The sequence below is a fragment of the Somniosus microcephalus genome, chromosome 9 (genome assembly GCF_052327205.1).
Source record: "Somniosus microcephalus isolate GS21.2 chromosome 9, FLI_Smic_1.0, whole genome shotgun sequence".
Lineage (NCBI taxonomy): Eukaryota > Metazoa > Chordata > Chondrichthyes > Squaliformes > Somniosidae > Somniosus > Somniosus microcephalus.
Window position 1 is genome coordinate 150985115 of NC_140995.1, and position 26313 is coordinate 151011427.

Consider the following 26313-nt stretch of genomic DNA (forward strand, 5'->3'; position numbering starts at 1 on the left):
CACCATATTGGTAAAGGCTCCTGTATAGGTGTCTAGGGCACGCACCTGAAACAAGCATTAGGCCCTTTGCAGATGAAAAGATGGGGTAGAACGCCTGTTTCAGGCCTCCATTGCAAAATTTATTTGCACCGTGCATGCTGTGGTCAATTTCTTAATGCACTTAGCAGCCAAACCAGTAGTCCTTAAAGAGACTGCTGGAGGCTGTCACCAGACATTTCTGTAAATGCTATTAATGAAAATTTTTAAACAGTTCATAAGCTGTAGGCAAAAATGTTTGGAGTTGAAGAATTTAAGCTTACATTCCAAAACAAACCATTGTTTGTTGCAATGTTATTTGCAGAGTAGATTTGTATTTCTTTTTCCTCCTCCATTCCCCTCTTCCACTCCCTCTCCATCTTCCCATGTCTCTGGCGGTGGCATAGTGGTTAGCACTGTTGCCTCACAGCGCCAGAGACCCGGGTTCGAATCCGGCCTCGGGCAACTGTCTGTGTGGAGTTTGCACATTCTCCCTGTGTTTGCGTGGGTTTTCTCCGGGTGCTCCGGTTTCCTCCCACAGTCCAAAGATGTGCGGGTTAGGTTGATTGGCTATGATAAATTGACCCTTCGTGTTAGGGGGATTAAATAGGTGGGGTTACAGGGATAGGGTGGGATATGTGTCGGTGCAGGCTCGATGGGCCGAAATGGCCTCTATCTGCACTGTGGGGTTTCTGTGACTCTGTGAAGAGCAGGGGAGTCCTCCGGGCATCTTGATCAACATTTATCCTTCAATCAACATCTAAAACAGATTGTGTGGTCATTTATTTCATTGATGTTTGCGGAATCTTGCTGTGCACAAATTATCTACCGCAGTGACTACACTTTAAAAGTTTGTTGGCCGTAAAGTGCTTTAGGACGTCCTGAGGTCGTGAAGGCCACTATATAAATGCAAGTCTTTCTTTTTCTCTAACCCGTTCTGCCTTCTCCCCCCCTTCCCTCCCCCAGACTCGTTTCTTGCTTTACCTTTCCCCATACCACCCTGGCAGACCTTACATTTCCTGGTAACACAGGGAGGAAAAGGGATACACATGAAGCAATCAATCCAGTTAGGTCTGGGAAGGGAGCCTGGCCTAGCAAGAGGAAACTCACTCATCTGGAACTCAGAACTGGTCAAAACCAGAAGGTTGCCCAGAAAAAGTTAAGTGAGCCTGCTGATAATTAATAAAAAATGCACTTTTTGTTAATAAGGTTGGATCTGAAGTTAGTTAAGTTGATGTTTAGTTATAACTGTATTCACTTGCTGTTTGTAAACTAAAGCAGCTAATGATCTGTATCGAGCTTCACCCCATTAAACTGTTTCAGTCCACCTACTTAAAGGTTGGCGAAGCGCACGTGAGGGCACATGTGAAAGACCGGATATCAGATCACAAGGGGTCCTAGTGTTACACCCCCAGGTTGTGCTATATATTATTAGATAAGATATTGGGGAGTGCGGGCAGTCCTAAACGCAAGATGCTTGGACTGCTTATGGAGTAGATCTGCACTGCTGTATCCAAGAGAGTATCTAAGGCAGACCTGAAATTTGTAATATGGACACTGGCTCGAGAGAGATACAAAAAAGGGCAACAAGAATAATCCCCAGTCGAAGTCATGAAAATAGACTTTATGCCTTCAGTTTGGATTTACTAGAAATACAGACTTAGAGGGGATCTGATTCAGGTATTTAAAATTATAAAGGGTATCAGTAATGTACAAGTGGATAGATTGTTTGAAGTAACTGGGCCAAATTGAGCTAGTGACAACCCATTTAAATTGAGAAAGCTGGGAGTGAAGTTGAATGTTTGGCATTTCTAATTTTCTCAGAGGGAACGGGATTGCAGAGGTGGTAGTGAGGATTGACTTCTTGTAGTCCTTCAAGAGGGCATTAGACATGACCCAACCTAAACAACATTCTAAATGGCTTATGTATCTCTGGCCTTAGTAAGCCCTTTGTAAGCTGAATCAAACTTCATAGCAAGATCATTATAGCCATCATGATTACAAGTTCAGGTCATGTACATAGGCCAGATGCTAACTTGCCGCAGGCCCACTCACTGGCAGAGGGCCTTGTGTTTGGAACAGGGAGGAAAGTCAGTTGCTGCAGCAGGGAATGTCATAACATTAACCGAAACAAAATCTATTCATGGCCAAATAGATAAAGATTCCAAAATGGTACAATCATATATATCAGAAAATTTTAGAAACATTCAAATAAATTGATGTACTTGGAGACAGCACTGCATTTTCAGATGTTGGCGACAAGTGAACAATGAAAATCAAGGATCTATCTAGAGTTTTCGGCAAATACCTGAAGTTTTTGAAATTCCTCCCGCTCTCCTTTTGTCTCAAAAAGCCTTCTTTGTTTTTCTTCATCTTCCTGTAGTCTTTGGGCAAATTGACGATCAGCCAGGGCACATTCTAGAGACAAATCAGTAGAAGAAACAGACAATCCCAATACAAATATTAAATATATATAAGCAGCACAACATTCTCAATAGGTATATTTTAACATCCTGTATTAAAATAATAATCCAGTTTTACATATATATTAGCAGTTACTCCATTAATTTGCTCCTGTAAGTAAGAAGATATGTTGTTTTATAACAGGAACATTGTGCATATAGTGTACAATTTATTATACAGTCACTCAAAATGCTTGTTCCTGCCCTTACATACTATTACCGTAACTTGAAAATTTCTATTCAGAAACTGCTCCTTCACTCTGCTTCTAGCAAAACATCATTCTATATAGTCAGAAAGAAGTCGCAAAACACCAGAAATTTGACAATTATATAAGCAGAACTGCCTCTAATCAGATCAGATACAGTTACAGACCTTTCTGCCTGTTGAACACCAGACAGATGTCCAATTGGAGAAATGATAAGAAATAGGCCTTACAACAACTTGAATTTATAAAGCGCCTTTAACGTAGTAAAACGTCCCAAGGCACTTCACAGGAATATTATAAGACAAAAAATTTGACGCCAAGGAGAAATTAGGGCAGGTGATCAAAAGCTTGGTCAAAGAGGTATGTTTTAAGGAGCGTCTTACAGGAGGAAAGAGAGGCAGAGAGTTTTAGACAGGGAATTCCAGAGCTTGGGGCCTAGGCAACAGAAGGCACAGCCACCAATGGTTGAGCGATTATAATCAGGGATGCTCAAGAGGGCAGAATTAGAGCACAGATATCTCGGGGGGTTGTGGGGCTGAAGGAGGTTACAGAGATAGGGAGGGGCGAGGTCATGGAGGGATTTGAAAACAAGGATGGGAATTTTGAAATTGAGGCGTTGCTTAACTGGGAGCCAATGTAGGTCAGCGAGCACAGGGGTGATAGGGCAACGGGACTTGGTGCAAGTTAGGACACGGGCAGCCAAGTTTTGGATCACCTCAAGTTTACATAGGTGATAGTGGGAGTGAGGTAGGTGCAATGTGGCAGAGATTGAAATAAGCGGTCTTTGTGATGGATAAAATGGTTTGAAGCTCAAACTGGGTTGATCAGGAAGCCAATGCTCTGCAAGTTCTGATTCCACCTGAGTGAGTGGTTGGGGAAGAGGATGGAGGCACTGGAAAGGGAGCAGAGTTTATGGCAGAGGCTGAAAAAGATGTCTTTAGTCTTCTTGATGTTTAGTTGAAGGAAATGTTGACTCACCCACAATTTGATGGCAGGCCTGTCGACCCTCACAGAGGTGGCTGTGAGCTCAAGGTAAGTGGTGGAGAAAGTTTAGAGCTGGGTTTCACCAGCATACATATGGAAACTGGCCCATGCCTTTGTCAATGAGGAGCGTCATGTAGCTGAGAAAGTGGAAAGCCCGGGGGGGGGGGGGAATTAAATCCATGAGCGGCTCTGGAGGTGACAGTGCTGGGACAGGAGGAGAGGCCTTTGCTGGAGATGCACTGGCTGTGTAAGACTGGAACTACATAAGGATAGTCCTAAGCAGCTGGACAATACAGCAGAGTCAATGGTCTACAATATCAAATGCTACAGAGGTCAAGAACAAAGAGGGATAATGCATTGTGGTCAAGGTCACGAAAGATGCCATTCATGATTTTGGCCAGGGCTTTCAGCTGAGCAGAAGCTGGAGTGAAGGGATTTGAACAGTAGTTTTGGGACAGGTGGGCACAGAACCTCAAGGCAATGACACATTCAAAGATCTTATATGGGAAAGGGATGTTCGAGATGGGGAAGATGAATGGGTGAAAGGTGAGCTTTTTGAAGGCGAGGGTGATGATGGCAGTTTTGAATGGGGGGGGAGTTGGCGCCTGAGCAAAGGGAGCCATTATCACCAAGCATGGTGCCTAGGAAGGCTAGTTGATCAGTCAGCATGTTGATTGGGAGCAGGTCAAGGGAGCATCACCATCATGAGCATGAGGTAGGCATAATTGGAACAGATGACCTAGTGGGCAGGCTAAGTGATGGGAGAGATTTGAGGAGATGGTTCATCATGAAGAAAAGGAGCTAAGGATTATCCTTGCTTAGGAGCATGAGATACAGTAGTGCTTAACATGATTCTGATAGATCTAGCAATTAAGTATATCAATAATGTGTAATAATAATTATAAGTATAATGAATAACTCTGCACCAGATGAGCTCAAGTTTGCATCTCTCAGAATTATGGGAGGCTGTACTGAGAGAACAGGAGGGGTGGGAGACTATGAGTGACTGGGAATGAGGGCATCAAAGGCAGGGGCAAGAAAGCAGTCGAGCAGGTCAACACCAGTAGAGTTGTCGAGATGAGTGGAGGGCCAAAGGAGAGGGAGTTGGGAGCTTGAAAGGCAATTAGTAAGGGAACGGAGTTTTTTCAAAAGTGGATGGTGATGGTATTGGGGTGGGTGGAAGGCAGATGGATGTAGTAGTAAGGGAGATGAGGAAGTGGCAAGATAAAACCTAGTCAGTTATTGAGACTTGGAAAATGGAGAGGCCACAAGAGATGGCAGGATCAAGGGGAGGATTGTGAAAGTCGTGGGAGAGTTTATCTGCAGTGAGATCGAGTAAGGACAGGAGGAATGGGGTTAAGGGAGTTTAGGTGCCTGAGCAAAGGAAGCCACTAACATCAGCAAGCATGGTGCATAGGAACAGTAATTCAGTGATCAGCATGTTGACTGGGAGCAGGTCAAGGGAGCATGAGGTAGGCATCATTGAAAATCACCAAGGATGAGGACTCAGTTGGCACAGAGGCTAATGGAGATCTCATTGAAGAAAACAGGGTTTGCTTTGGAGGACGGTACAAGACAAGGATTCCAAGTGAGAGGTGGGAGGGATGAAAGAGACATTCTGAGGAAAAGCTGTGAAAGGCGTTGGGAAGAGGCCAAGGTAGAACTTGGCAATAAACACTATGCATCCACCATGACGATTTGAACAGGGTAACTGATGAAATGTGTAGCATTCAAAATTCACATCAAATGCTCAAAAAAATAGACGTACGGTAACATTCGCTCTACTCTGCCCCAGAACATGCCTTAACACCAATCTCAGAAGAGCATACATAAAATGGAAAACCTTAAATGCTAGAAATTTGAAATGAAACAAAAATAACAGTTTCTTGGTACTACTACAACAACAACCTCACATGTATACAGCATCTTTCACTTGTATAACAAACACCCCAAGGAATTTAGCTGGGGATCAGTTGAGAAACCAAGCAGGAAATGGAAGAAACTCTGCAGGAAGTGGTCAAAGACGTGATTACAGAAATAAATTTTGTGGAAGCTTTGCAAATTTTCAAAGTGCCTTTCAGTGTCAAGAGCCGAGCTGTTGGACAACTAAGTGAATTTGCCAGGTTAAACCAATAAAGAACAGCTTTTCACATTATAATCTTATTTAGAAAAGCAACACAATGTATTACCTTCAGCTCTGCTCTCAGCTAAGTGCAACTCAACATGTTCCTGCAGTATCTGGCAATTTGCAAATACTAGTTTGCACATGGGACATGAATACAGTCTCTGCTTTCCACAACCTAACAAATGCAAGGTGAAAATTAAACTCCAGTTCAACATACAAAATACTAGCAGATATTTTATACAAATAGGACATTTAAAAAAAAAAGATAATAGGTTGTTTTGTGATGTGATATAATGAGCTGACCTGTTGTTTTTAGTATATGAAGGAAGAGAGATACACACCTATCAAAAAGTGCTTTGTGGTGGGAAGGAGGTACATGAATTTGACCAATCTCAAGTGATCTAATTAATTAAATTGCTGGCTAACTACCTATAAAATGAGTGCTTCCAGCATGGATTGCTCACAAAGATGAAAAAAAGATCAATTTTTCCACTTAAAACATTGAGACTTATTTTGACTCAAGATAGTTGAGGATTTTAGGTAAACATTATAATGTGATTTTACTGCCCTTCCCAGGAGTGTCTTCTTTTAAATCAATTCATTTTCATCTCCCGCCACCAAAAAATGACATTAAGGTTAACAGAGATAAACAAACTGACACACTGAAATTGGTCTTATTCTAGCTTCATGAGCAAAAATATGACATACCTTCCCCTTCTACACTACAATAAACATGAATGGTGCTGTTAGACTGCAGGTACAGGTTTGGGACAGGTGCCTGCTCAAATTAATGTAAAACCTGCAATGTTGAGTTATACTGCCAGCTACTCATTGCTCTTAATTAAGCAAAGCGTACACGTTTTTGTGTCATCATAAGGCAAAACCACTTTGCATTGATGCAAAATACATAGGCCCAGAAATTCAGGTTGGGGGCTTCCCGCGGGTGTAAGCCCCCGACCCGCACTTACCTTGCGCGCCGGCAGTTGAGCCGTGGGCCCCCGTCCAGCTGCCGGCGCGCAGTGCTTGCGTGTCCCAGGGGCGGTTAGTTCGATGCGTCCCCTGGGATCACGTGGGCCATGGGCAGCCAATCGGAGCAGGGAATGCTCCATTCATAAGTATTGACAGAAAGACCTGTCAATAGTTATAAATACTACGGCCCCAAAATAGCAGTAAACCTTCAAATTTTTTTTTTTTTTTTTTTTTTTTTAAATCACACTTTTTAAATAAACTATAAATTACATTAAATAACTATTTTAAACAATTTAAATTTTTGGAAAATTTTTTTTTACATTCTAACGGGGCTAAAAATAAACTTACCTTGCTTTAAAGTATTTAAAAATAATAAACCTGTGGAAAAAATGTTTTAATTTTAATTAATTGACCACTTACCTTGGAAAAAGCAGGCCTTACGCCTGCTTTTTACATTTCTAAATTCTAAAGACTTACCCTCACGGAAAAACCTGTAAAAAAAAACGTAAGCCCAAAGCGCACGTGCAGACTCCCCCCACGCACGCGTTTGACCTCTGAACCCCTGCTTTCAGAGGAACGGAAGTGCCGGTTTCCCGCGCATGCGCAGTGCATGCAGGAAACCGGCACTTCCATTGGGCCCACACGCGAGTACCCAGCGCGTACACACCCGTGGAGGCCCGAATTAATGGGCCTTAAACCAAATATCAAACTCGGCCAAGAAGCCATCAAAACAAACTAACGCACCAACTTCAGAAATGCTACTGAAACATATAAGGGTCAGTTGAAGTTCTAGGTAAGAACGCAGCATAGCAAACAGCCAGCTCATCCACGACTGGCAGTGGGGAGGCCCAGCTGATTTCAGTGGCCGAGCCTCATTACCATACCGCTGGCTGACTCCCTGACCAAAACAGCCGGGGAAGTAGGCAGGATGTGGCTGCCCAGCTATTAAAATTGGGCATCAGAAGCGTGCCACCAGGGACCAGAGGGAACTAGACTGATTCCCGGAATGAGAGGTCTGTCCTGTGAGGAGGGATTGAGTAGAATGGGCCTATATGCTCTGGAGTTTAGAAGAATGAGAGGTAATCCCATTGAAACATATAAAATTCTTAGAGGGCTTGACAAGGTAGATGCTAAGAGGCCATTTCCCCTGGCAGAAAAATCTAGAACCAGGGGTCATAGTCTCAGGATAAGGGGTCAGCCATTTAGGACTGAGATGAGGAGAAATGTCTTCACTCAGAGGGTTGCGAATATTTGGAATTCTCTACCCAGAGGGCTGTGGCTGCTCAGTTGTTGAGTATATTCAAGACACAGATCAATAGAATTTTGGGCACTAAGGGAATCAAGGGATAGGGGGACTGGGCAGGAAGTGGAGTTGAGGTAGAAGTTCAGCCATCATCAATGTTCCCTCTAAGCTGCGCGGCCGCGCAGTAATGGGAAAGATCCCACGCAGGCCGCTCACCGGTTTCTCCATTGTAAATACCGCGCATGTGCGAAAATTTAACGGGACAGCACATTAAAAGAAACAGGCCACGCAGAACAAAGTGCAGCTTACAGGGACCATTGGCCTTGATCTTATTGAATGGCAGAGCAGGTTGTATGGCCCACTCCTGCTCATGTATCTTATGCTCTTACGATCCCCAGCACGAGGGCAAGTCAGGAAGGAGGGTCTGACAGGGATAACGGTTGGGGGGATTAACACTCATACTGATCTAGCATATCAAGTTTGTCTGAGATACCATTAATTGAATCTTCATACAAAAATTTGGTTTTGCTCCAATAAAAGATTTAGCCTCTATGAAAGGGGAAACTTTTGTTATAAACCACTTCTGCCAAGTAGAAAGCAAAAGAGTTTAGAAAACCTCCTACGTTACAGAAATGTTTTATTTCCCCTCACTTGCCGAGACACTATCAGGTCTCCAGAATTAGCAGAAAGCCACTCAACTGATGCCACCTACAGGACACAGTGGCCCGGATTTTCCAGGGGCCTATGACGACGTACACGGTGCGTGCACGGCCACAAGTGCCTCGCAAGTTCTGGGTTTACGCATGCGTTGCGCGAAAACCTGGAACTTGCGATCTGTCAAGAATATTCTTGACAGATCCTCTGCAACCCAGGGAAATGGACATCCGCTGGCGGAGAGTTGGGCTATTTGCACATGCGCGAGCCTCTGTGGATCCAGGACCATCAGGTAGGCACGTACTTTTATTGCTGTTTGGAGGCATCCGCCCATGGGAAGCCTCCGACCGCAAATTCAAGCCCATTACATCACCAGCAGCTCATAGGGACTAATGCAGATTCCAGTCCAGGAGGAACCATAGCCTAGATATGTTAGTACCAACTGGGTACATAGTGCTGCTCTCCTGAAAGCAGTAAGCAGCAGGAGGTACTGGGAGCCACAATTAAGCAAACATATTCCATCAACTAGGCTTGGAAATGCAGTGAGGATAATGATCTTAATTGGGAAATGAACCACTTAAAAAAAAGTGTAACATTTAAAAAAATTTAGACATAGCAGGTTGGGAATGTTTGCATTTCTCAGACAAATAGGTGAGGATAAGGCCATTGTAGAGGACTACCCTAGAGTATTAATTTTATAAATAAAGTGACATTTCTCTACCCACATCACTGAGCTCTTAGTTCTGCCACATTTATACTGCTGAAGATTAGAAGTATTGTATCATACACATAGATCACACCTTTTTGAGGGGTTTCCAGCATCTCTACATGTTTGGTTTTAACATGTTCATTTAGATCCTCTCCTGAACTTCCTATTAGGCCACAAAAAGGACATTCTGGGGCATCAAATTTCACAGATTCTTCAGAACTGCCACAAAGTCCATTGTCTTTTGATCCTTCATTGTTCTTATCAGATAGTTTTTGCTTGGGTTGCCTCCAAACAGTTCCTGAAAAATGCCCATTGAAAGCTTCGGATTGTATTAATCTTCTAGATTCACTCTTTCTATTTAAGTTTTGTCTAAGTGGTCTCTCACAGTTAGAAGGTGAAGCAGCGCAAGACATCTGAAGCTCTTCTGGTTTTGGCTCTTCCATCCTGTCCACTTCAAATTCTTTTTGTTCCAGAGCCTTTTTATGTTTTAATTGAGTCAACCTACTGGTCTGAAGTGAAGAATCGGAATCCTTTTCTTTATCAATGGAACAGCTTGCCCCATCATCTGCAGGTTTCACCTCACTGTGGGAGGTCTCTATATGGAACATTAATTCATTATAGCTGATTCCAGAAAGATTGCAGATTGGACAGCTGTACTCATTTTCTTCGTGGACAATAAGAATATGTGTCCTCATGTCTGGTTCGGACAGGTCACTTTGCCCACAAATATCACAGGTGAACATGCCGTATTAACGAATTGACACTCTCACATCTATTTAAGAAAAGGAAAAAAATCGTGACATTGCATATCTGTACAATGCAAAGACTGCTAGCTTGTAAATATGAGAAATATATTCTGTAATATTTATGGTGCAACAAATAGGATATGCATAATTAAAAGAATATACCAGACCCTGCAATGTTATCAAGTATATTTCCTTTTAAAAATACTCATATCCCCCACCTGACTGTTGAGTTTTTAAAAAATGATTTGTGGGAGCATACACAGGGGGTATCAAGACACAGTATATCGCAGCCTAGGTCAATCTTGTCCTAACCTGATGCCCACACTGGGCAGCCATCCGAAGTAGGAAACTTGACTGATTTTTCCTCAGGATTGCTGGAGGTCAACAAACAGATCCAAACTACCACCCCATCTGATATCAGATAACACAGTACATGTCAGGGATCTAACTTGAACCTTCCAGGTGTGTATTACATAGAAACATAGAAGATAGGAGCAGGAGTAGGCCATTCGGCCCTTCGAGCCTGCTCCGCCATTCAATGAGATCATGGCTGATCATCCAAATTCAGTACCCTGTCCCTGCCTTCTCCCCATATCCCTTGATCCCTTTAGCCTTAAGAAATATATCCAACTCTTTTTTGAATATATTTAATGAACTGGCCTCCACCACCCTCTGTGGCAGAGAATTCCACAGGTTCATCACTCTGGGTGAAGAAATTCCTCCTCATTTCAGTCCTAAATGGCTTACCCCTTATCCTTAGACTATGACCCCTGGTTCTGGACTCCCCGGCCATCATAAACATCCTTCCTGCATTTAGTCTGTCCAGGCCTGACAGAATTTTATAAGTTTCGATGAGATCCCCTCTCAATCTTCTAAACTCCAGTGAGTATAAGCCCAATCGACACAATCTCTCCTCATACGTCATTCCTGCCATCCCAGGTATCAGCCTGGTGAATCTTCGCTGCACTCCTTCCATGACAAGAACGTCCATCCTCAGGTAAGGTGACCAAAACTGCACACAGTACTCAAGGTGCGGTCTCACCAAGGCCCTGTACAACTGTAGCAAGACATCCTTGTTCCTGTACTCGAACCCTCTTGCTACGAAGGCCAACATACCATTTGCCTTCTTAACCGCCTGCTGCACCTGCATGCTTACCTTCAGCGACTGGTGCACAATAACACCCAGGTCTCTTTGCACTTCATCTTCTCCCAATCTATTGCCATTCAAATAATAATCTGCCTTCCTGTTTTTGCCACCAAAGTGGATAACCTCACATTTATCCACATTATAGTGCATTTGCCATGTTTCTGCCCAATCACCCAACCTGTCCAAATCGTACTGGAGTTTCACGACATCCTCCTCACAGCTCACCCTCCCACCCAGCTTTGTGTCGTCTGCAAATTTGGAGATATTACATCCAATTCCCTCGTCCAGATCATTTATATTGTGAACAGCTGGGGTCCTAGGACCGATCCTTGCGGTACCCCACTAGTCACTGCCTGCCACTCGGAAAACGACCCGTTTATTCCTACTCTTTGCTTTCTGTCCGCCAACCAGTTCTCTATCCAAGTCAATACCTTGCCCCCAATCCCATGTGCCTTAATTTTGCACGCTAATCTCTTATGTGGGACCTTATCGAAAGCCTTCTGAAAGTAATCAGTAAGGCACCATGTGGCCCATTTAACTGGCAAGGGAGCCCACACTAGAGTGATTCAAAGACTCTACTGATAAGGACATCTGTTATCAACTGCTGAAGCATCACTCACAGCTTATAACCATCATTTAAATCTCTTCCCACAGCTCTGGTATCTCTTATTATTTATGGGCCAGATATTCCCTTCTGTGATTGGCTCCCCATGGCCCACGTGATCCCAGGGATGCTGCGAACTACATGTGCCTCTGGGATACGTGGGCCCTGCGCACTTGGAGTTTGGTGAGGCCCAGCATCGGAACTGTGCGCGTCCCGGGAGCTTTCAGGTAAGGGCGCAGATTTTTCCAGATCGCAGGCCTCCGCCCGCGGGAGGCCTGCGATCGGAAAATACGGGCCTATATCTTCCTGTGAATCATGCAACAGTAATGCTCTGCAATGATAATATCCCAATTCCTTCTCAAAAATCTCCATTCAACATAATATTAACAATGGCTTCAAATCTTATTTGGCCACAGTACTGAAAATCTTAAAAGATTTATCAAACTTTTTCAGCTCTAGATTGCTGAACATAAAGTGGGTACTTACCTTTTAATTAAATCAAGGCACCCAAGAACCCAAAATGTATATATTTAAAAATCAGTCTGAAAAGTTTCTATCATGCGTAGATCTAGACTGCAATGGATATCATTAAGCACTTCTTGCCAGAATTGAGATCTTCAAAGTGATCTGATGACATTGTAGCAGCTTGCAAATACAGCCTCCATCACCTGAAAATTGCTTGATCTCAAACATTCAAAGTAATCTCTTTCAGCAGTCTATTCCCCAGAAATGTCCTGTCTAGAACAGAATTTACAAGAAATAAGTCCTACTGGCAAAAAAGCAATTAAAAGTGAAATATAACTTTGTATAATTACAGTTTCCACTCAAAATGCATATAAGTAGCTCAATTGCAGAGACAATGTGGCAGCACAGTTATAGATGGCACCGCTAAACGCAGTACAATTATACTGGACAATGCAAATAGCAGAGACACATACATTTAAATCACTGCCATCTGCTTACTTTATTTAGGTTCACAATATTTTCTAGCCTAAGTTAAGAACATTTTTAACTACATACTGCAGTTATCATTCTTAAAGAGCTAGGTTTCTTAGTTTTGCATCACTAGTGACAGACTTTCTAAAATCTAACAAGCAGGAATGTATTTCTTTTGTTAATAAAAGTGTTCATTGGATCTAGGCGATACTGGCAGGTCTGCATTTATTGTCCATCCCCAATTGCCCTGAGAAAGTGAAAGAGGGCCTTCATCTGGAACTGCTGCAGTCCTTGTAATGATGGTGCTCCATCCACCCACCCTCCATGTATATTTAAAACAGATTTTTTAATTAAATCTCAAGCGGATTAGTAATCCTGTCACCTCACCAGGGCTGTCACTTTGCACTGAACACAGCATTTGTTCACCTGTAGTCTGATCCAACATAGTAGAGTGACATATGTATTAGTTAGGCTGTCAAATTTATCATTTCAGCTAACCCAGAGATAGGGTAGAAAGAGTTGGGAACAATAAAATTGGGAAATAGATTCTCTGATTCTAACCACATACAGTATAAAACAAGAAAACGTTTAGAGTACACCAAGAAAGGATGAAGGTACTTGAATATTACATTAATACAACAATAATATTACAGGATTGTCACTTGGATTTGAACATAATACAATGGTGAGCTTGTGAAATTTTTGTGCAGTCATACTATAGGCATGTTTACACAAGAATTTCAGTAAAATATGTATTAAAAAAATTACATCTTCACAGTATGTCCACTCAAAACTGTAAAAAAAAGTACCCAGCACAACATTTGTAGATTTTGTTCTATTAGAGTTGGGAGAGCATTTTAGGTTATGCAACAGTTTGGTGTCGTACTAGTAGCAAATTAAGAGCATCATACAAAAAGTATACTAGCACTGCAGTAAAGTGTATTGGTTTAGGTATGTTTTGTTTCTAGGTATCAATACACTAAATTAGCCAATTGGACGACCAGAACTGGTCACAGTAGTCAAACGTGATCTGACAGTATAGTTTGCTCATAACTTCCTCCAACTTGTTTTTGCTATGTAGTTCAACATTCTATTGGCTTTATTAATTGCTACTCTGCATTTATTGAACTCAAGAACATAAGAGTTAGGAGGAGTAGGCCATTCGGCCCCACAAGCCTGCTCCACCACTCAATAATCTTCTACCTCAACTCCACTTTCCTGCCCGATCCCCATATCCCTTGATTCCCCTAGAGTCCAAAAAACTCTCTCTCTCACCCTTGAATAAACTCAACGACTCAGCATCCACAGCCCTTTGGGGGAGAAAATCCCAAAGATTCACAACCCTCTGAGTGAAGAAATTCCTCCGCATCTCAGTCTTAAAAGGCCAGCCCCTTATCCTGAGACTATGCCCATTGGTTCCCCTTTATCTCTTCTTCTTAGGCAGTCCCTCGGAACCGAGGATGACTTGCTTCCACATTAAAAATAAGTTCTCAGGTGACTGATGAGTCCAATGCGGGACCTACAGTCTCTGTCACAGGTGGGGCAGACGGTGGTTGAAGGGGTGGGCGGGCTGCTTGGGTTGACGTGCGCTCCTTGCGCTTGGCTTCCACTTGCTCCCAGCAAAGAGACTCGGTGTTCGGTGCCTTCCCGATACTTCTCCTCCACTTTGTGCGGTCTTGGGCCAGGGATTCCCAGGTGTCAGTGGGGATGTTGCACTTTTTCAAGGAGGCTTTGAGGGTGTCCTTGAAGCGTTTCCTCTGCCCACCTGGGGCTCTCCTGCCATGTTGGAACTCCGAGTAGAGCGCTTGTTTTGGGAGTCTCGTATCGGGCATGCGGACAATGTGACCCGTCCATCGGAGCTGATCGAGCGTGGTCAAAGCTTCGATGCTGGCCTGAGTGAGAACACCGACGTTGGTGCGCCTTTCCTGCCAATGGATTTGCAGGATCTTGCGGAGTCAGCGTGGTGGTACCTCTCCAGTGCTTTGAGATGCCTGCTGTACATGGTCCATGTCTCTGAGGCATACAGCAGGGCGGGTATCACTGCTGCTCTGTAGACCATGAGCTTTGTGCCGGGTTTGAGGTCCTGGTCTTCAAACACTCTTAGTCAGGTGACCAAAGGCTGCACTGGCACATTGAAGGCGGTGTTGGACTTTGTCATCGATGTCTGCCCTTGTTGACAGTAGGCTCCCGAGGTATGGAAAGTGGTCCACGTTGTCCAAGGCCTTGTCGTGGATTTTGATAATCGGGGGGCAGTACTATGTGGTGGGGGCAGGTTGCTAGAGGATCTTTGTCTTATGGATGTTTAGTGCAAGGCCCGTGCTCTCGTACGCTTCGGTGAAGGTGCTGACTGGTTTGGAGTTCGACCTCCGAGTGAGCGCAGACGCAAGCGCGTCTGCATACTGTAATTAGACGACAGAAGATGGGCCTACCTTGGATCTGGGCTGGAGGCGACAGAGGTTCAACAGTTTCCCGTTTGTTCTGTAAATTAGCTCCACTCCAGCGGGGAGCTTATTGAGGGTGAGATGGAGCATTGCAGCAAGGAAGATCGAGAAGAGCGTTGGTGCAATGACAGCCTTGCTTGACCCCGGTCCGTACGTGAATAAGGTCTGTGGTGGAACCGTTGGTCAGGATCACGGCTTGCATGTCGTCGTGAAGCAGGAGGAGGATGGTGACAAACTTTTGAGGGCAGCCGAATTTGAGGAGGACACTCCATAATCCCTCACGGTTGACAGTGTCGAAGGCCTTTGTGAGATCAAAGAAAGCCATGTACAGCGGTTGGTGCTGTTCCCTGCATTTCTCTTGTAATTGACGCACGATGAAGATCATGTCCATTGTGCCCCTTAGTGGGCGGAATCCACATTGCGACTCTGGGAGCAACTCTTCGGCCACTAGGAGAAGGCGATTGAGGAGGATTCTTGTGATGACTTTCCCTGTGGCAGACAGCAGAGAATCTCCTCTGTAATTACCGCAATCGGACTGGTCACCTTTCTTGAAGATGGTCACAATTACAGCATCTCAGATTCCCTGGCATGCTTTCCTCCTTCCAGATAAGAGAAATTTGTTCATGAATTCGTGCCAGTAGTGCTTCTCCGCCATGCTTTAGTGCCTCGGCAGGAATTCCATCTGCTCCTGAGGCCTTGTTGTTCTTCAGTTGTCAGATGGCCTTTTCAACCTCATGCCGGGCCGGGGTTGTGCCGAGATGGTGGCAGGTAGCATGCTGCGGGATGGAGTTGAGGATACTTGCGTCGAAGACAGAGTCTCTGTTAAGGAGATCTACCCTGCTAGTTACATCCTCAAAAAACTAATAAATTTGTCAAACACGATTTCCCTTTCATAAACCATGTTGACTCTGCCTAATCATGTTATGATTTTCTAAGTGCCCTGATACCACTTCCTTAACAATGGATTCCAGCATTTTCCCGACAACTGATCTCAGGCTAACTGGCCTGTAGTTTCCCGTTTTCTCTCTCCCTCCTTTCTTGAATAGCGGTGTAACATTTGCGACCTTCCAATCCGCTGGACCATTCTAGAATCTAGGGAATTTTGGAAGATCAAAACCAATGTATCCACTATCTCTGCAGCCACCTCTTTTAGAACCCTAGGATGTAGGCCGTCAGGTCCAGGGGATTTGTCGGCTTTTAGACCCATTAGTTTCTCTAGTACTTCTTCTTTACTTACATTAATTACATTAAGTTCCTCCCCCTCATTAGACCTTTGGTCCCCTGCCATTTTTGGTAGGCTTTTTGTATCTTCTACTGTGAAGACAGATACAAAATATTTGTTTAACGTTTCTGCCATTTCCTTATTCCTCATAATAATTTCTCCTGTCTCAGCCTCTAAGGGACCAATATTTACTTTTGCTACTCTCTTCCTTTTTACATACTTGTAGAAGCTCTTACAATCTGTTTTTATATTTCTTGCTAGTTTTCTCTCATTCTATTTTTTCCCTTTTGATCAATTTTTTGGTCATCCTTTGCTGGTTTCTGAAACTCTCCCAAACCTCAGGCTTACTACTATTCTTCACAACATTATAAGCTTCTTCTTTCAATCTAATGCTATCCTTAACTTCTTTAGTCAGCCACGGATGGATCACTTTTCCCATGAAGTTTTTGTTTCTCAATGGAATGTATTTTTGTTGAGAATTATGAAATATTTCTTTAAATGCTAGCCACTGCTTATCTACCGCCATACCTTTTAATCTATTTTTTCCATTCTACCTTAGCGAACTCACCCTCATACCTATGTAATTGGCTTTATTTAAGTTTAAGACTCTAGTTTCGGACTTAGGCAAGTCACTCTCAAACTTAATGTGAAATTCTATCATATTATGATCACTCTGCCCCAGAGGATCCTTTCCTATGAGATTGCTAATTAACTCTGTCTCATTACACAATACAAGATCTAAAATAGCCTGTTCCCAGGTTGGTTCCATGACAATGTTCTAGGAAACTGTCCCAAATGCATTCCATGAACTCGTCCTCCAGACTACCTTTGCCAATTTGATTTGTCTAGTCTACATGAAGATTAAAATTCCCCACGATTATTGCTTTACCTTTGTTACAAGCTGCTACTATTTCTTGATTAATATTCTGTCCAACGGTATAGCTACTGTTAGGGGGGCCTATATGCTACTCACATCAGTGTTTACTGCCCCTTGTTATTCCTTATCTCCACCCATACTGATTCTCCTTGCTGATCTTCCGAGCCGAGATCCTTTCTCTCCACTGTCCTTATGTCATCCTTCATTGTCAGGGCTATCCCCCCTCTTTTTCCATTCTGCCTGTCTTTTCGAAACGTCAAGTACCCTGGAACATTTAGTTCCCAACCTTGGTCACCTTGCAAACACGTCTCTGTAATGGCTATTAGATCAAACCCATTTATCTCGATTTGTGCCACTAGTTCGTCCATCTTGTTACGAATGCTTCATGCATTCAGATAAAGAGCCTTTAATTTTTTTACCATTATTCCCTACTTTGACCTTATTCTCTGCTGCACTGCTACTGTTAAACTCTCTGTCCCTTCCTGTCACTGTTTATTTTACCCAAAAGCGCTACACTGCTCTATTGTCTTGACCTTTCACTTTAGATTTCTAAATTTCCCCTCACCTGACCCACCCCCCGCCTTTCTTTAGTTTAAAGCCCTATCTACAGCCCTAGTTATTTGATTCACGAGGACGCTGGTCCCAGCCCAGTTTAAGTGGAGCCCGTCCCGACGGAACAGCTCCCTCTTTCCCCAGTACTGGTGCCAGTGCCCCATGAATTGAAACCCCTTCTTCCCATACCACTCTTTGAGTCACGCATTTAACTCTCTGATCTGCTTGACCCTATGCCAATTTGCACATGGCTCAGGTAGTAATCCAGAGGTAATTACCCTTGAGGCTCTGCTTATTAATGTAGACCCTAGCTCCTCAAACTCCCGCAGCAGAACTTCATTCTTAACTCTACCTATGTCGTTGGTTCCTACATGGACCATGACAACTGGACCCTCCCCCGCCCACTTCAAGTTCTTCTCCAGCAGCTTCTTAACCCTGGCACCGGGAATGCAACATATCCTTCAGGACTCTCTTTCGTGGCTGCAGAGAACAGTAGCTATCCCTCTGACTATACTGTCCCCTACCACATTCCTTCCTTCTACCCCCCCCCCGTACCACAGTGCCATGGTCAGTTTGCCCATCCTCCCTACAGTCCTTTTCCTCATCCGTACGGGTAGCAAGTACCTCGTACCTGTTGGACAAAGTCAAGGGCTGAGGCTCCTCCATCACTACATCCTGGGTCTCCATACCTTCCTGACTCGTAGTCACACTCTCCTGTCCCTGACCACTGACGAACTCTAAAGTATTACTTAACCTAAAGGGTGTGACTGCCTCCTGGAACAAAGTGTCAGGTAAATCTCCCCCTCCCTGATGCATCGCAATGTCGGCAGCTCATACTCCAGCTCAACAACTCTGAGCCGAAGTTCCTCGAGTTGTAGACACGGTTGCTCGGGATCGCGATGCTCTGATAAACTCCCACATGCTGCAGTTGTGACACACCACCTGCCCTGCCATCGTTAACCTTGTTTTATTTATTAATTAATTAGCTAAAGCTTTTATTCAATCGACATTTTAGTTTTATTGTTTGATTATTTTATCTAGCTTATAAGTTATTAATTTAATAAGTATTAGCAAGTTACAGTTTCTCAGCTCTTAATTTAACCCCCTTCCCTAACTTAGAGAGCAAAAAAATCTGTAATACTCACCAACCAGTCACCTACCTGCTCTCCTGTGACGTCACTCTCATTTTTTGTTGTTGTTTTTGAATCGGAGCCTCGCCGCTGCCACTGCTTTAATTCAGGTCTGCTCTCAGGCTGCTCTTTATCCTCTCGTCGCTGCTTTAATTCAGGTCTGCTCTCAGGCCGCTCTTTATCCTCTTGTCGCTGCTTTAATTCAGGTCTGCTCTCAGGCCGCTCTTTATCCTCTCGTCGCTGCTTTAATTCAGGTCCGCTCTCAGGCCGCTCTTTATCCTCTTGTCGCTGCTTTAATTCAGGTCTGCTCTCAGGCCGCGCCTTATCCTCTCGTCGCTGCTTTAATTCAGGTCCGCGCTCAGGCCGCTCTTTATCCTCTCATCGCTGCTTTAATTCAGGACCACTCTTTATCCTCTCGCCACTACCGCTGCTTTAATTCAGGTCCGCTCTTTATCCTCTCGCCGCTGCTTTAATTCAGGTCCGCTCTCGGGCTGCTCTTTATCCTCCCACCGCTGCTTTAATTCAGGTCCACTCTCGGGCTGCTCTTTGTCCTCTCGCCGCTGCTTTAATTTAAGTTCGCTCTTGGGCCGCTCTTTATCCTCTCACCGCTGCCGCTGTTTTAATTCAGGTTCGCTCTCGGGCTGCTCTTTATCGTCTCGCAGCTGCTTGTCCTGTTCAGCACACTTACATATTTTGTTTAGCTCATTCTGTAAATTCTGACCTGTCTCCTTTGATTCTGTTGCACTGGACTGAGTAGCATCTACAAATTTTACCAATTTGCATTGAGTTTCTGAATGCAAGTCATTGATGCAAATTAGAAACAGCAGTGAGCCTAACACTGAACTCTGGGACACTCCATTCGGTACTCCCACCCTATCATCACCCCTCAAACCAGCACCAATTGTTCTCTATTTTTATTTCTTATCCATGCCCAATTGTTGCCCTGAATTTCTGCAGCTTTGAGCTTAAATAGTAACCTTTTGTGTGGAACTTTTTGGAAATCTAAGTACACAGCATTGTAGGATTTACCACAGTTGACCTGGGTTATCACTTCCTAAAAGAAATCAAGGAGGTTGGTCCAGCAGGAGTTTCTCTATCTAAACCTATGTTGATTGCCATTAACTAGCTAGGTTGTTATACTGATTCTCAAGTTTACTCCTCATATTCAATTCTATTACTTTACATGGAACTGAATTAGAAGTAATAGGTTGCTATCGTAGAAGTAATAGGTCTTCAGTTGTTGGGGTCTGTGTTGTCACCTTTTCTGCATATAGGCACTATATTAGTCATTCCAAACTAATAATAGCACCCCAGTGTCCACTAACTCCCTCATAATAAAAACAGAAAATGCTGGAAATACTCAAGTCAGGGCAGCATCTGTGGAGGGAAACAGTGTTAATATTTCAGGTACTTTTTTTTTTGATAGGACACTGGCTCCTGTCTTCCTTTGTAAATACATGGAGCAAACATTTTCAGAATATTTACTATCTTGTGTTCGTCTTCAGTTTCAAACTGATTTGCCTCTTTAATTTTCTCACTGTATCTCTGACAGTTCCCTTGCTATTGTACAGATTTTATTTTTACTGTTATGTTCTATCTCTTTTTTTTCTAGACCTCTCTTTGACCCTCGGATTCCCTCTTTCATCTCTTCACTCGTTGTGGCCTAAACCACTGTGCAGAATTTGGTGCCATTACTTGTTTACCTCCAAATGTTGAAAATGCCCGCCCCTAACATCCCTCCCTGCTGCTCCCTCTCACTCAGTAAGCAGTTTACAATTTGAAGAGGGGATATTCTGAAAGCTCGGTCTGGCGTAAAGGGCAGAGAGAGAAGGAGAACTCACCGCCTCAGCCCTGCCGACTGGAGGCCACAGTAACGACCACTTTGGTGTTATCACCGCGACAGAGGCTTCGTGTCCTCAAAAAACATGACTTTTGATCTGTGACTATTGTCAGCCCCACAAAATTCGTAACTTGCACCATCAGGGCTGGGGGGAACTGACTGGCACAGAAACGCTACTTCCGGTGTTACATCGAATTCCGTCCGCCCACAACAGACCCCTCCCTAGTGCGCGTGCGCACACTGATAATCATGGCCGGTGATCGAGCTTGTTCACCAATGCGTTACAGCGAAACGACTCCCCCCCACACACACAAACCACTTCCGCCAGAGAGTTCTTCAATGTGGAAATTACAAAAATTGGGACAAATTAGCAGGCGCTGAAAGTACGATATTCTGAATATATTAAAGTAGGGAAAAGGTACTTTGTATTTTTTTGTGTTATAAAAATACAAGTTGTTGTTAAATAGGCTTGCCAGCAAGGTTGAAGCCCATGGAATAAAAGGGACAGTGGCAGCATGGATATGAAATTGGCTAAGTGACAGAAAAGAAAGTAGTGGTGAACGATTGTTTTTTGGACTGGAGAAAGATATACAGTGGTGTTCCCCAGGGATCAGTGCTAGAACCACTGTTTTTCTTGATATATATTAATGATTTGGACTTAGCTGTACAGGGCACAATTTCAAAATTTGCAGATGACACGAAACTTGGAAGTATAGTGAACAGTGAGGAGGATAGGGATAGACTTCAAGAAGACATAGACAGGCTGGTGGAATGGGCAGACACATGGCAGATGAAGTTTAATGCAGAAAAGTGCAAATTGATACATTTTGGTAGGAAGAATGAGGAGAGGCAATATAAACTAAAGAGTACAATTCTAAAGAACAGAGAGACCTAGGGGTATATGTGCACAAATCTTTGAAGGTGGCAGGACAGGTTGAGAAAGCGGTTAAAAAAGCATATGAGATCCCGGGCTTCATAAATAGAGGCATAGAGTACAAAACACTGGTTCGGCCACAACTGGAGTATTGTGTCCAATTCTGGGCACCACACTTTAGGAAAGATGTGAAGGCTTTAGAGAGGGTGCAGAAAATATTTACAAGAATGGCTCCAGGGTTATAGAAACATAGAAGATAGGAGCAGGAGTAGGCCATTCGGCCCCTCGAGCCTGCTCCACCATTCAATGAGATCATGGCTGATCATCCAAACTCAGTAACGTCCCTGCCTTCTCCCCATATCCCTTGATCCCTTTAGCCTTAAGAAATATATCTAACTCCTTCTTGAATATATTTAATAAATTGGCCTCAACTGCCTTCTGTGGTAGAGAATTCCACAGGTTCACCACTCTCTGGGTGAAGACATTCCTCCTCATCTCTGTCCTAAATGGCTTACCCCTTATCTTTAGACTGTGACCCCTGGTTCTGGACTCCCCCGCCATCGGGAACTTCCTTCCTGCATCTAGTCTGTCTAGTCCTGTTAGAATTTTATAAGTTTCAATGAGGTTGAGGGACTTTAATTACATGGATAGACTGGAGAAGCTGGGGTTGTTCTCCTTAGAGCAGAGAAGATTGAGAGATTTGACAGGTGTTCAAAATCATGAGAGGTCTGGACAGAGTAGATGGAGAGAAACTATTCCCATTGGCAGAAGGGTCGAGAACCAAAGGACACAGATTTAAGGTGATTGGTAGAAGGCCCAAAGGTGACATGAGGAAAAACGTTTTTACACAGCGAGTGGTTATGATCTGGAATGAAAGGGTGGTGGAGGCAGATTCAATCGTGGCTTTCAAAAGGGAGTTGGATAAGTACCTGAAGCAAAAAAAATAGCAGAACTACGGGAAAGGGCGAGGGAGTGGGACTAGCTGAAGTGCTCTTGCAGAGAGTCGGACCAGGCTCGAAAGGCCGAAAAGCGACCTCCTTCTGTGCTGTAACCATTCTGTGATTCTGATGAGTAAATGGCCCGTGTTATTGGCAGGCGACGCGCAGGCGCAGATCGGGCTGGTGGCGAAGCGCCTGCCGGGAGAACGTTCCTTCACCCGCGCCATATTGTTCGCGCGGATTCGACGGTCGGTGCGCGCGCAGCTGCCCGGAGCCCAGGACGGCGGTTGAGGTGAGCCCGCGCCGCATTGCCCCCACCCCCACCCGCGGGGCCACTCCCCGCCCGCCATTACCAAACCACACCGAGCTCTGCGGGCAGCGAGTAAGTGGAGGTGGTAAATCCACGGCTGTGTGCGGTAGGCCGCTCGGGGAATGCGGGCCGCCGCCGCTGCTGTCGGGTCTGGGTGTTTAATGAAGGGACCTTTTGCCAGGACTCTCGGTGCGGCGGGTTTTCCCCACTCTGATCCCGAGTGTGTGGGTGAAGGCGGGGGAGTCGCTCCCGGGGCCCACCTCCATTAGTGCTGGACATGCACCGACCCCGGCATCTTGTGGGTGTGTGCGGCCGAGTGATTTGGGGCGTCCCTCCCTGTGCTCGCCACCCACCGCCTTCTTCCTCTGATTGCTGATGTTTTTTTGCCGGGTACATTTTTCCCAGTCGCCGTCCACTTTACCCAGGTTGTCATCATTCGTGTGGGAAAACTTGTCAGTGATTAATGGCACAGTCCGGGGGGGCGGAAGCAAGCGTTGACCTTCCTCTCAGAATTAGACGCAGGAGGAGGCCATTCGGCCCACACTCTCTGCTATTCTATCAAAATTATTGGTGGAATTAAGCCCATAAAAGTTGTGATTTAGAGGGAAAGACTATTGGGTGTTTCTTTTTTAAATAGGTGAAAGCAGACAATGCTGATAACACTCAGCAGGTCAGGCAAGTATAATCAAGGTGGGAGTCAATAGACATGTAGTAGATACCAGCATATCCCCAGAGATGAAGAAGTCGAAGAAGGGAAGAATCAGATGGACCATGGAGGAGTGGAACTTAGGGACCAAGTTAGATCTTTTTCCTCTTGTCCAGGAGTGTGCAAGGGATACTAGAATAGTGTTTAAGGGAGGAAAACAAAGTATTTCACATTAAATAGGAATTTGAGTTTATTGGCAATAGCTTTCAGTGGGGAAGATGCAGGGGTTTAAGCTGAGGTCAGAAGAGGGGCCAATAATGTTGATAAATAAAGGACTAAGAATGGTGCTATCAAAAATATGCAGTAGTAGTTGTTAGTATAGAAACCTTAACTGTCTTTGTGGAATTAAAGGACATGAGATTTTCTTTGGTTCAGAGTAGCAAAGTATGTACAGTAATGGAAGCTTGAGTTGTAATGCTGTCATTCATTGAATTGGTTCTGATGCTGCCTTTGCTTGTCAGAACTTGACAACAGATGAAAGAAATCTGTGCTCCTTGAGTACATGCATTATGCACTTTTCAAAACACCACTGGTATCATCTGAAGATTACTTGCTGTAGTAGAATAGTTGTGGAAGTACAAGAGAAATTAAATTTAAATTAGTGCAACATACATTCGGAACAGATCTTATGAAAGAAATCTTCATAAAGGCTGATAAATATTTTGAATCATCTATTAGACAAGGTTTTTGGAGACTGACATTGAGGTTGAGTTAGAAAATTAGAGAACGAGCGCTGGATGTTTATATCCCTTGACTTTATTCGTGGTGAGTCAGAGGTTTTTCAGAACAGGGGTGTTGTGTTAGCAAAGACCTTGACATCATCATTGGGGGTGGTCCAAGAAGCGCTGGGAAGGCGAGTCTGGTAGTATTAAAATGTGGTCTGAGTCTAGCAGTATTTTGAGGGGGCTCTCTGGGTCTGGGGGCACTTGGGGGAGTCACAGGGTTCTGGATACACTGAAGAGGGAAGTACTGGGACCATTGGGACAGCGCTGAGATAAAAGATCAACAAGAGAAGGAATTTGGAATTAGTGATTATTGGGAAGGTAGAATTCAGAATCTGGAAATTTTAGGTCATTGCTATCAGGGGTCATTGGAATGGCACCTAGGAGTTTGTGAGCACTGGACGGCATTCAGGGATCTGAGTTAAGAGGTGCGGGAAGCCTGGGGAAGGGGCACCTGCCTTCCAGCAGGACCAGTAAAGGAGTTATGAAGCACTGGTGAGTCCAGTCTGGCAGTATTGGGGGAGCAGCATCTAACAGCCTTATGGGATAGTAGGGCCCAGGAGAATGGGACCCAAAGTTCAGTTGGGCCTTTTCAAACGATAAGACCACAAATCCCCTGTTGGCTCCTTCCCCGATAACTATCTGCTACCCTTTTACATCTTTACCACTTTCCCCATTGTCAGCTGGTTCCTGTCTTTTTTATATTCCTGAAAATCACAGGCAGTGATGCCCATTTTTGTGATTTGCACTCCTTGCGTGTGCCAGGAGTAGAAAATATAATGCATTCTTAATGAATTTGCTGACTTTTATGGTCTTTAATTAATGTAAATTTCTATAAACAAAAATACTTGAAAGCACACAAAGTTCATTGTTTCATATTGTTTCAAACTATTTTAGGAGTGATTTTTTAACTGAATTTTCCACTGCAAATAATAACCAATCTGTTCTCTCCAAACAATTTTTTTTGACTTAGAAACAGAATCATTGATCATAAGGGCTGCTGTGTCTAGTTGTTTGAACAATTCACAAAAAAGAAAAATGGCATTTTTAATAAATTTAGATAAATGACAGTATTGCCTGAAATAATGCTTTGAGTATTCGATTTGTTTTAATGTCTTTTGGAAAAACCAAAGCGACTCTTGTACCCTTCGGATGACTGATGGACAGATTGCCTGCAGGGAAATCCTACAAATTGCAAATGGCCAGAATGCACCAATGTCGCTCAGAACTTTCTCCAACTACTATGAGGTTAAATTAAAAAATCTAGCCAAGGCCAGGCTTTTGCGAGAGGCTTTGGTCTGGGAGGGAGGAAGAGATGTTTAAAGTATTAAAATAAACAAGAGAATTCAGTGCATAAAGTTAAGCATATTTTTGTGAAATATGTAGTTTTTCGCTACTCATTTTGTTTAAACTCTTATCTTGGAAATTAGAAACTTAATTTACTGAAAAATTGGCAAAAAAAATCAAATGCATTTTGAGTGATTTGGTTTGTTAACAAACTTGTGAAGAAAATATTTGCATCTTTAGTCTTTTTCTATTCGAAGTGTTTACATAGTGATTTTGAACATTAACAAAAAAGTATGACTGCAGATTTCATATCTTTATCTCCAAATGGAATTTTTATGCTGTGCTGGATCTTTTATTGAAAGTATGATTGTCCTTGTGTTTGTGGGAGAAAACCATTGGTAGTGGTTTTCCTGCTTTTTAAAGCAATAACAGTGTTGACCTTTGTCTGATAATGTTGGGGACATTTAATTGCAGACATGGCAAGCCCAGTAAAAGATAACTACAGAATGAGAAGCTACAAGAACAAAGCATTAAACACTCAGGAAATGCGAAGGCGACGAGAGGAAGAGGGAATCCAACTACGAAAACAGAAAAGGGAAGAGCAGGTGTGTATG

General features: G+C 43.8%; 2 protein-coding genes across 4 annotated transcripts in view; one reads left to right on the plus strand and one right to left on the minus strand.

Moving 5' to 3' along the window:
* Positions 1-21072, minus strand: part of zup1 (zinc finger containing ubiquitin peptidase 1) — a 44644-nt gene extending 23572 nt beyond the window's left edge. The window contains exons 1-5 of one of the 2 annotated variants that reach the window (XM_085997373.1): positions 20864-21072; positions 12351-12602; positions 9459-10139; positions 5857-5967; positions 2324-2433 (exon numbers count right to left, since the gene is read on the minus strand). In XM_085997373.1, coding sequence (XP_085853499.1) covers positions 2324-2433; positions 5857-5967; positions 9459-10110 — 873 coding nt within the window. In that variant the 5' untranslated portion in view covers positions 10111-10139; positions 12351-12602; positions 20864-21072. The remainder of the gene's footprint in view (positions 1-2323; positions 2434-5856; positions 5968-9458; positions 10140-12350; positions 12603-20863) is intronic. The other variant, XM_085997374.1, reaches the window with a different exon arrangement.
* Positions 21073-22861: 1789 nt separating this feature from the next.
* Positions 22862-26313, plus strand: part of kpna5 (karyopherin alpha 5 (importin alpha 6)) — a 39304-nt gene continuing 35852 nt past the window's right edge. The window contains exons 1-2 of one of the 2 annotated variants that reach the window (XM_085997375.1): positions 22862-22966; positions 26174-26304. In XM_085997375.1, the coding sequence (XP_085853501.1) occupies positions 26176-26304 (129 nt within the window). In that variant the 5' untranslated portion in view covers positions 22862-22966; positions 26174-26175. The other variant, XM_085997376.1, reaches the window with a different exon arrangement.